General features: G+C 37.5%; 1 protein-coding gene across 1 annotated transcript in view; it reads left to right on the top strand.

Moving 5' to 3' along the window:
• Positions 1-11,093, top strand: part of aqp7 (aquaporin 7) — a 15,706-nt gene extending 4,613 nt beyond the window's left edge. The window contains exons 2-6 of the mRNA XM_062043439.1: positions 1-85; positions 198-335; positions 9,054-9,172; positions 9,247-9,464; positions 9,545-11,093. The exon at positions 1-85 is cut by the window's left edge and continues 42 nt beyond it. Coding sequence (XP_061899423.1) covers positions 1-85; positions 198-335; positions 9,054-9,172; positions 9,247-9,464; positions 9,545-9,734 — 750 coding nt within the window. The 3' untranslated portion in view covers positions 9,735-11,093. The remainder of the gene's footprint in view (positions 86-197; positions 336-9,053; positions 9,173-9,246; positions 9,465-9,544) is intronic.
• The last annotated feature ends 774 nt before the right edge of the window (positions 11,094-11,867 follow it).

Here is an 11,867-nt window from a genome sequence, read left to right as displayed (position 1 = left end):
GGAGCTTTTGGCCATTACATCAGCATAAACTTGGGCTTTGGGCTGGGTGTTGCAATGGGCATCCACGTCGGAGGAAAAGTTTCAGGTATATATATATATATATATATATATATATATATGAAAAAAAGACTTAAGAAGTGAATCATCCAAGACTGATTAAAGGTGTGTTCCATGTGCGCCCTGTCACTCCACTGCAGGAGCTCACATGAACGCTGCGGTGTCCTTCGCCATGTGCGTGTTTGGCCGCCTCGCGTGGAAGATGCTCCCCCTTTATGTCTTCTCACAGCTGGTGGGCTCCTTTTTGGCCGCTGGGACGGTTTATGGCGTGTACTATGGTGAGGATGACGCATGTGCAAGAACATTGGTGTCATATAGACTATATACACTGCAAAAATAGTAGATTTTAGGACGGAAAATACTAAAAACTAGTAAAACGATCTGTCCATGCAGCTAGTTAATTTGTTGAGCTTCAAGAGGTAGTCACCTGAAATGGTTTTCACTTCACTTCACATCATACTTGCCAACCTTGAGACCTCCGAATTCGGGAGATGGGTGGGGGTGTGGGGCGGTTGGGGTGGGGGGGTGTTGTATATATTTTCAAGTACCGTATTTTTCGGAGTATAAATCGCACCGGAGTATAAGTTGCACCTGCCGAAAATGCATAATAAAGAAGGAAAAAAACTTATATAAGTCGCACTGGAGTATAAGTCGCATTTTTGGGGGAAATGTATTTGATAAAAGCCGACACCAAGAATAGACATTTGAAAGGCAATTTAAAATGTCTAAAGAATAGTGAACAACAGGCTGAATAAGTGTACGTTATATGAGGCATAAATAACCAACTGAGAACGTGCCTGGTATGTTACTGTAGCATATTATGGTAAGAGTCATTCAAATAACTATAACATATAGAACATGCTATACGTTTACCAAACAATCTGTCACTCCTAATCGCTAAATCCCATGAAATCTTATACGTCTAGTCTCTTACGCGAATGAGCTAAATAATATTATTTGATATTTTACGCTAATGTGTTAATCATTTCACACATAAGTCGCACCCCCGGCCAAACTATGAAAAAAACGGCGACTTATAGTCCGAAAAATACGGTATTTCTTATATATATATATATATATATATATATATATATATTAGGGGTGTAACAGTACACAAAAATTTCAGTTTGGTACGTACCTCGGTTTAGAGGTCACGGTTCGGTTCATTTTCGGTACAGTAAGAAAACAACAAAATATACATATTTGGGTTATTTATTTACCAAATTTGCAAAATCTTCCACCAAAAATATTTTTCTTAATGTAATATTGGATGTGAAGTAATGGGAACTTGGATAGATCAATAATTCATAATAACATTGATTTTGATTCAATATTATGTTTTGAGCAATGACAGTTTGAAAGAAACAAAAACAGCTTTGTTTTATTAGTCAACATTGCAACTTTTTCTAAATGACATTTAACCTTTAAGCTTTTTTATTTCACTTTTGTTATGTTTTTGTTTATTTGAATAGTATTTTTAGAATGTGCCGTGGGCCTTTAAAACATTAGCTGTGGGCCGCAAATGGCCTCCGGGACACACTTTTGACACCCCTGCTATAGATAATAAAAAAATAAATGTGATAAATCTATGGATAAAAAGCAGAGCCTGGCGACGCATGCGCGTTTATCATAACTCATTGACACGTCACTTCCTGTCAATGAGAAAGGACGCAAAAGAGAAAGGCTCCGCTCTTGCTACCGGAGTTTTTTGTTAAATCTGAAGATTTGGACCACTGATTTGCGATCACAGCCACAGGAGAGTACTCTGGCATCTTCAATCTGATTTCGGTCAGTTGAGAGGCACTGGTACGCTGAAAGAAGGCGAGTTGAGAGAGCCGTTAGACTCAAGCCAAAGGCGCCTTGCCGCAGTTCAAAGCGGTTGCCTAGCAACCAAAAGCTACGGAGAGTTTACAGCTGTTTTAAAGTGATCCCGACGTCGCAGAGTGATATAAGTTGACAGGCTGAAACCTCAAATTGATCTCTGAACGGCGCAAGATACGAAATTGTTGGAAAAAACAAGTTAAAGTGCCGCAAGTCGCTAAAGAAGCAACTGCCGTTAAGACACAAGCAAGAGGCAGTGACGTCAGTGACTGCCGCGATGCGAAAAGGTAAAGGAAAGATTGAAATCTCGAAACCTTCGGGGTCAGCTGTTACAGAACACAACTGGGAACAAGATTTGAGGTTGGACACAAGACATGATGGGAATCAAGAAGTGATAATACAAATACTTGAAGAAATGAAAGAAGAAATGAAAGAAATGAAAGAAGAAATGAAAGAATTGAAAGAAATGAAAGAAGAAATGAAAGAAATGAAAGAAGAAATTAAAGAAATGAAAGAAGAATTGAAAGAAATGAAAGAAGAAATGAAAGAATTGAAAGAATATCTGAGAAAAGTAACAACAGAACACCAACAAGATGTGAAAAGTCTGCAGGAAAATATAGAAAATCTGCAATCTCAGAACAACAGAAGAAATAAAGAAGCCACTGAAATGAGCAAACAAATGAAGATCCTTCAAGAAGACAACAACATGCTGAGGAATATCATAGATGAAATGGATCAGGACAAACGAATGAATGATATCATCGTGACTGGGAACCGAGTTAAACCAAGATCCTATGCGAAAGCTGTGAATAATGAAGGTGAACCAGATGAAATGGATATGATCTCAGCAGAACAGCAAGTGGTCAACTTTCTGCAATCAAAGGAAATTGAAATTGACATTAATACCATCGAAACATGCATCCCACTGAACGGAAGAAACAACAACGCCACTCCAGTCGTGCTCGTGAAACTCGCAAACAGAAAATCTAAAATGGCACTGCTGAGACAGGGAAAGAAGCTGAAGGGAACAAATGTGTACATGAATGAGCATCTCACAAAACGCAATGCTGGAATCGCCAAGAAAGCACGCGACTTGAGAAGGCAGGGAAAAATCCAGGGAACTTGGAGCACCAACTGTAAAATCTACATCAAGCTGAATGGAGGTCCAGAAGCAAGAGTAATTGTTGTCCATGACATCAAGGACCTGGACAATTTTTAAAGTTTACACAGCTACCACAACAACGATGATAATGGACTCTGACAGAAAACAAACACCCAAATTCAACATCGACACTACTATGTTCCAAGGGACGACTAAACAAGAGGACCTACATTCAGGATTGCATTCACCAACACTTATTGAGATTATTGAAACAACATAAAAGATTGTTGAACAAGAAAATATGGAACTAAAAAATTTCTGCAACAAAGATTACAAAAACCAGGATTTGGAAAATGATATAGATCCAGATACAAATTTTTTCTCCCACATCAGTAATAATTGTTTTTATTATACAGATGATCAATATAATAGCAACATTACTTGCGATAACAAATTGTCAATTATTCATTTTAATAGCAGAAGCTTGTATGTAAACTACAACAACATTAAGAACTTTTTGGAACACATCAACGAACCCTTCAAAGTGATTGCTGTTACAGAAACATGGATTGATGATAAAAAAGGAATAGATTTTGATCTGGAGGGATATGAACTAAACTACATCAACAGAACCAACAAAAATGGAGGAGGAGTAGCTGTGTACGTGACATTTGTAAAGTTACAAAAGATTTAAAGTTAGTATTATTTGCGGATGATACAACAGCGTTTTGTTCAGGAGAGAACACACAGGAGATAATACAAATAATAGCAGAAGAAATTAACAAATTAAAAAGATGGTTTGACAAAAACAGACTATCGTTGAATCTTAGTAAAACTAAAATAATGCTATTTGGTAATAGTAGAAGAGAAAGTCAAACACAAATACAAATAGACGGAATAGAAATTGAAAGAGTAAATGAAACCAAATTTCTAGGTATAATGATTGATGATAAATTGAACTGGAAATCTCACGTAAAAAATATACAACATAAAGTAGCAAGAAACACGTCAATAATGAATAAAGCAAAACATGTTCTAGACAAAAAATCACTTCATAGTCTATACTGCTCATTAGTGTTACCATATCTGAGTTACTGTGTAGAAATATGGGGAAATAATTACAAAAGTACACTTCATTCATTAACGGTGTTACAAAAAAGATCAGTTAGAATAATACATAATGTTGGATATAGAGAACATACAAATCCTTTATTTATTGAATCAAAGATACTGAAATTCCACGACATAGTGAATTTGCAAACAGCTAAAATTATGCACAAAGCAAACTATAACCTGCTAGCCAAGAATATACAACAATTCTTCTCAACAAAAGAGGAGAAATATAATCTTAGAGAAAAATGTAATTTAAAACATTTGTACGCACGTACAACACTTAAGACCTTCAGTATATCAGTATGTGGAATTAAATTATGGAATGGATTAAGCAAAGCAATCAAACAATGTACTAATATGATCCACTTCAAGAAACTCTTCAAACTTAAAGTGTTTACAAAGTACAAAGAAGAAGAACCATGACAAACATTTTCAATTTATTTCATCCATTCATTCATTCATTCTTAAAGTAATCTTACTTATCTCATCATATGAAATATGACTTTCTTCACCAATTATTATTATTAAATTCTTACTATTATTCTTTTTTTTTTTTTATTGTGATTACATATGGAGTTTATTGTGAAAAAATTGAGAACAGGAAGTGAATAAAAAAAAGTTTCAGCAACTGTTATGTAAAGAAAAGGGGTAGGATTAAATAAGCTCTGCTTCTTCCTACTCCTTTTCGAACATGTTGAAAAGAGAAACTGGAAATTGTGATGTATCATGTTGTATGCTTGCATGTTCGAAATAAACTCAAACTCAACTCAACTCTCGCTCTCTCTCTGCCCCTCCCTCACCAATGCTGCTGCGCGCACAATTTGTTTTGTTTTTAAACCCTTCTTAACCCTGAACGTACATTGAAAATACACGCAACCCTAACTCAAAATGCCGGACATTTGAGGCATTTAAGAAACTCCGCCCTGACAGCTCCGCAAAAGAGGACATGTCCGGTGAAAAGAGGACGTATGGTCAGTCTATCCTAGCCCGTTAGCTGCTAGCATGCCGTGTGTTGTGCCTCGGTGTGCATTGCTTACACAACGTGCGTTACGCTACTTAATATGTCCATGTGGAAACTCGTTCGGTACACCTCCGAACCGGAACCCTCATACCGAATCAATACAAATAGACGTACAGTTACACCCCTTATATATATATATATATATATATATATATATATATATATATATATATATATATATATATATATATATATCAGAGGTGGGACCAAGTCATTGCTTTGCAAGTCACAAGTAAGTCTCAAGTCTTTGCCCTCAAGTCTCGAGTCAAGTCCCGAGTCAAGACAGGCAAGTCCCGAGTCAAGTCCAAAGTCAAGACTGGAAAGTCTCAAGTCAAGTCACAAGTCCTGCATTTTGAGTTTCGAGTCCTTTCAAGTCCTTTTAACCACAGACTAATATTTTTACACAGATTGAGTATGCTTTTAAACCGCTGTATTTATTTATTAAAACAAGTGCATTTGAAATAGCAGGAAAAAAAATAGTACTGACATTGCAATTCATAATAGCACTATTAACCAGTCATTTTAATAGTTTAAACAATTTTAAACATTTAACTCATTCCTTTACAGAATAAACACATTTGCAAAAACAAGTGCAACTGTACTTATTTGTACAAAAGTGTTAACATTGTATTTCCATGGCATATTGCATTGTAACTAGTTCCACAGCAGTTTCTATTCTGTTCTTACCTTATCTCATTGATCTCATCTCATACTGTATGTGTGTTTATGTGTGCGTACATATGAAAAACATAACAAATACATGAACATAACAATGAACAGAGTTTTACTTTTTAGATGTCAGGGCCCTACGCAATATGTACACATATTCTTAATATAGTATACATTTTAAATGACCTTTATTTGACTATGTTTGTCTTTTTGTAGGTGGCTAAAATACACGGTGCTGCTGACCGCCGTCTAACGTTATGTTACTGTGTGTAATACATTGACTAACGTAACGTTAAGTGTAGGTACCTCATGCAACCCTGCTTAAAAAAATCACTTGATAAAAAGTATGAATAAGGTAGCAAACTGCAGTGGACGCAACATATTGCTGTGTTTGAAATTATGTTATAACCATAGACATCTTATAAGTAGACGCGGTATTGGTTGCTGTGACGCGAGCAATTTGCATCTTGAAGTGGTGATGAGGAGCCGGCGAGTAGCCTAAACTGACAGTTGACAGGTAGAAAACAAAGATGCCGGGCTGGTGTTCAGCGTTTTCCTGCTCAAATGAGCGGACTGTTGAAAATAGGAATCGGGGGATTACTTTTCACAAGTAAGATTTAACATTAATGTACTATTGGTTGTATTTTATGAAAATAACATTACCACAGAGTTGAGAAGGAGCAAAGATCTTCAATATATTTATGTGAAAATCACAAATAAATCTTCTGGGGGAGGATGACGCCCCTACAGGGGTTTGCTTTACAAACTTTCAGACCCACCTAAAACAAAATTCACCAGCCGCCATTGATTATAATGCATTCTCATTTTAGGCAAAATATAAGACAATACTTTCTTAACAGTATAATTGTAACCAGGAATAAGTCTTCAAGTAACAATATTCAAATACTAACATTGTTGGGTAAGACAGCATTTGGTTTTATTCAGAATCCAGTGAAACAGATTGGTGGTTTTAGCTGATATAAAGACTTTCAGGTGTTTATATATGTTTAAGTATTTGGCAGACGCTTTTATCCAAAGCGACATACATAAAAAATACATATATAACAATCACTGTAAACATGATCATTTAAGGGAAGAATGTAATACAAAATATCCATACAAAGTGTCAAGACAGAATAAACTCTCTGCTGCTGCAGCAACAGAGATACGGTCTATAAGATATATAGATATCTAATGTATTCATACATTGTTTATGTAGCATAGTAACGTAATCATATTGTTTCTTCAATTTAAAAATAGCTGACCGTTTTTTTCCCCCTTTTCTGGGATTATATTCCCAGTTTTAATCTCGGACGTCTGGTCATTTATAGCGTATAAGAATATTATATTACTGTTAAGCAAACTATGAATAATAAAACATGTGTCCGTTATCATAGCTACACGTATGACAAAAAAGCGCGTGAAAATGAGTGGTATTCAGTGAGGTAAAATGAATTAAATGCGTTGACAGTTCATTGCTCCTGCCAAATGAATTGCACTGAGTGGAACGGATCACCACTCCAAGATGGCGGCCCCGCGTCTCGTCTGCGCCAGTAGGCAGTAGCGCTCGATGCTGTGTACCCTTATAAGATGTCTATGGTTATGACGTTAGCAGTGAGTTTGCAGCCTCACTGATTTAATTACACAGCAAATAAAAGTCATGTTACTTAGCCAATAAACGTTATCTTACATTCAAAACTTACCCTTCTTTGTGCAACTTCAAATGTCGAACGAAGTTGGAAGTTGTTGCGTCTCCGTCTGTAATATTCGAACTGCGTGATTTGCATACGGCAATTCGTTGACCAAGTCGTAGTTTTTATACCCGAACGAAACCAACTTTGGTATAAATCTTTCTCACTGGCGCGTTGTTTGACAACTCTTGTTCATTGGTTGTCCTGCAATTTGATTGGCTGAATGCTGTGTGATGAAAACAATGTAGATGTAATTTGATTGGCTGTTGTACTGAGAGCACACCAGCTGACACGCAGCACACACGCTGATAGACAGACACGTACACAATGAAAGCTACGGAGCGCTCCCAAATAACTTTTTAAGCTTTAGGTTTTGGGGAAAGTAGCAAGTCATGTCAAGTCAAAAGGCTCAAGTCCAAGTGAAGTCACAAGTCATTGATGTTAAAGTCTAAGTCGAGTTGCAAGTCTCTTTACATTTTGTCAAGTCGAGTCTAAAGTCATCAAATTCATGACTCGAGTCTGACTCGAGTCCAAGTCATGTGACTCGAGTCCACACCTCTGATATATATATATATATATATATATATATATATATATATATATATATATATATATATATAACCACTTCCCCTTCGAGCTGTCCTGGATGAACTGAAATTATCTTTTCCAATCATTTTGGAGCTTGCAAGCGTACTTCTTCTTCTTACTCGTTGTCGCCATGTTCGTCGTTCTTCTGCTTCGTCTCTGTTATGTTTTTGGACATTACTACTTGCCGTAGTTTTGAAGCAATGCATGATGGGAATCTGGATGTTGTGTGTCAGTGTATTAACGTGCCGGCTGGAATAAACACACGCTGAGAAATAGCTCCGTGCCTGCCTACTTTATGGCTTATAGATAAACCTATGGATAAAGGAGACATATGTAATAGTCTCCTTTTCAGGTGAGAGAGGACGCTAAAGGCAGTGCCTTTAAGGCACGCCCCCAATATCGTTGTCCGGCTGGAAATCGGGAGAATGGTTGCCCCGGGAGATTTTTTGGGAGGGGTACTGAAATTCGGGAGTCTCCCGGGAAAATCGTGAGGGTTGGCAAGTATGCTTCACATACCAACTTCAATACCATGAATTGATTAACGTGGACCCCGACTTAAAACAAGTTGAAAAACTTATTGGGGTGTTACCATTTAGTGGTCAATTGTACGGAATATGTGCTGTACTGTGCAATCTACTAATAAAAGTTTCCATCAATCAATCACAGGTGTGCTTGAAGCTCATGGAGAGAATGCCAAGAGTGTGCAAAGCAGTAATCCCAGCAAAGGGGGGTTATTTTGAAGAAACTAGAATATACAACTTTTTTTTCCAGTTATTTCACCTTTTTTAGTTAAGTACATAACTCCACATGTGTTCATTCATAGTTTTGATGTGACAATCTACAATGTAAATAAAGAAAACGTATTGAATGAGAAGGTGTGTCCAAACTTTTGGCCTGTACTGTATATCGTTATCGCAGGAGGCTGCAATAGACATTTTAGGCCGTATCGCCAACCCCTAGTCTGACTGCATATGGATGTTTATGTTGGTAGAGGCCATACATGACTACTGTGGGGGAAACCTGACTGTAACTGGTGTCAAGGCCACTGCTGGTATCTTTGCCACCTACCCTGCACCATACCTGTCCTTGTTGGGGGGATTCATTGATCAGGTAACTATAATAACAGATTCACGCTCTGTTGCACTGTACTGTTTTTACAAGTGTTGTGTCCCTTGCTGTGCCAGGTCTTTGGCACAGCTATGCTGCTGCTGTGTCTGGTGGCTCTGTCTGACCAGAGGAACAAACCGGCAGCAGCAGGCAATGAGCCTGCCATCGTGGGTCTCCTGGTGCTTCTCATCGGCATTTCTCTGGGCAGCAACAGTGGATACGCGATAAACCCCACCAGAGACATCGGACCGAGGCTCTTCACTGCGATGGCAGGCTGGGGGGCTGACGTGTTTAGGTACTGAAGCTACAAAACTCTCACTTCTTACAGATCCTTGACTGGCGTTTTGTCTGTTTTCTATTTCTTTGTCGGCGCAGGTCAGGAAATGGTTGGTGGTGGGTGCCTATTGTTGCCCCAACAATTGGAGGTGTGCTGGGTGCGGGGCTTTATAAAGTCTTGGTGGAACTTCACCACCCTCCAATCTCTGACACATGCACTGGGTTAGAGCGGCTAGAAGAGACTGCGTCGATAGAAAAACAAAAGTTTGACTGTGATGTATGTGTATGAGCCCCCCCAAGAAGCTGTTTGCACAGTTGAAACATTCCAAGATTGCTTTGACATGAGGATCGACAAAGAAAGTCTCAAATACGGGTTACACTTGTGCTGTGGCATGCAATTTTAAGAGGAATCTGCAATATTGGTTACTCAGTTACAGTAATTAGGAGGTGCTTAGAAATGATACACTAACAATGTATAACAGCAACAATAGCCAAGGTTACTAACCTACTTAAATGCAAATCCTTGCCATCCTGTTTATAGATGTTGGCTATGTTCACACTGCTAGGTCGGATGTCCAAACCGGATTTTCTTTTGTCAAATCCGATCTTTTTAGTGGCCGTTTATATTACAAAAAACAAAGGCGATTTCTAATGTGAATGCAATCTGACCCGCATGCAGACATGATGTCGCACACACTGCAGTGTTTACGCAAGTAAACATGGCTTCATTTCTAGTCAGTCTCAGTACTGGCGCATTTGTGGCAATTTTGAGGCGTTTGTGCAACAAAACTCCACAATTATTGTGCGTAGAAGATTTAAAAAGGAAGAGGACAAGTATTTTGGCTCGGGCAGTTTTACAGGATATTTTGCTTCCATGTCTGCTTGAGGTGCGTGTCTGTGGGCGAGCAGTCGGAGACAGGAGTTCCTAAAACATATTATTTTCACCTCTTTTCTGCACCGTTGTCAACTATTCTATTTTGACGAATAATTATGCCGCTTATGGCTTTTTGATGACGTTCAGGTCGGATGAATGCAACCTGGGTGCAGGAGCGTTCACATTGGGGACGCATCGCATACTGTATATCCCATTTATGGCCACTTACGAAAGAGGACTGGGTCGGATATGAAAAATTTGGAATGGCACGGACATTAAAATATCCGACATGTGTCGCATATGGGCAAAAAAAACGGAATTGACCTGCAGTGTGAACAAGGCAAGGCAGTGGCCCGCAAGATGTCATGAGTTTAATAAGGAATTTTACACAAAGGGAGACTTCATTTATTTCAATAGTCTGACAATTTTGATGCTGCTATTATGTCACCATCTAGTGGACATTTACTTATATGACGCAATGCAAACAACCCTCCCTAGTCATGGTCCAGTTTTTTTTAATAAATAATCCAACCAACACAAAATGTCAACAAGCATGGTCACACAGCCTGCTCACTGAACTTTGTGGATATTATAAAAAACGTCCATGAAAAAAAATTCTAAATTACACCCATTTAAATCCATTACAAAGCATGATGGGAAAAATGCAAAACACACTGATCCATGTTTGGCGCATTTTAAGCTGATTGATTTCAAAACTTTAAGGAGGTTGTCACGGAAGTAAACAAGGCAGAAAACAAACTTTCACATACTCTTAATATCATATATATATATATATATATATATATATATATATATATATATATATATATATATATATATATATATATATATATATATATATATATATATATATATATATATACTTTAGGTAAAAAAAAACACAGGGGATGATATAGCCTCTGTGTTTCGCAGGTTTCCCTGCGAAACAGGCTTGTAGGGATGGTATAGCCTCTGTGTTTTTTGTGACCTAACGTATATTCCGCTCAACCCCGGTATTGAGCACTGTATAACGGATAAACCACAGAAACCTTGACTATATATACACATATATATTAGGGCTGCAACAACTAATCGGCGATTAATTTAGTCATCGATTCGTTGGATCTATGCTATGCGCATACGCAGAGGCTATTTTTTATAAACCTTTATTTATAAACTTCAACATTTACAAACAGCTGAGAAACAATAATCAAAATAAGTATGGTGCCAGTATGCTGTTTTATTTCAATAAAATACTGGAAAGGATAGAAATGTAGTTTGTCTCTTTTATCCGATTATTAATCGATTAATCGAAGTAATAATCGACAGATTAATCGATTACCAAATTAGTTGTTAGTTGCAGCCCTAATATATATATATATCCAGTATATATATAGGATGGATATATATATATATATACGTACAGTATATATATTAGGGCTGCAACAACTAATCGATTAAATCGATTATAAAAATAGTTGCCGATTAATTTAGCAATCGATTCGTTGGATCTATGCTATGCGCATGCACAGAGGCTTTTTAAAAAAA

This window comes from Entelurus aequoreus, linkage group LG01 (assembly GCF_033978785.1).
Source record: "Entelurus aequoreus isolate RoL-2023_Sb linkage group LG01, RoL_Eaeq_v1.1, whole genome shotgun sequence".
Taxonomy (NCBI): domain Eukaryota; kingdom Metazoa; phylum Chordata; class Actinopteri; order Syngnathiformes; family Syngnathidae; genus Entelurus; species Entelurus aequoreus.
This window is presented reverse-complemented; position numbering and strand designations above follow the sequence as displayed.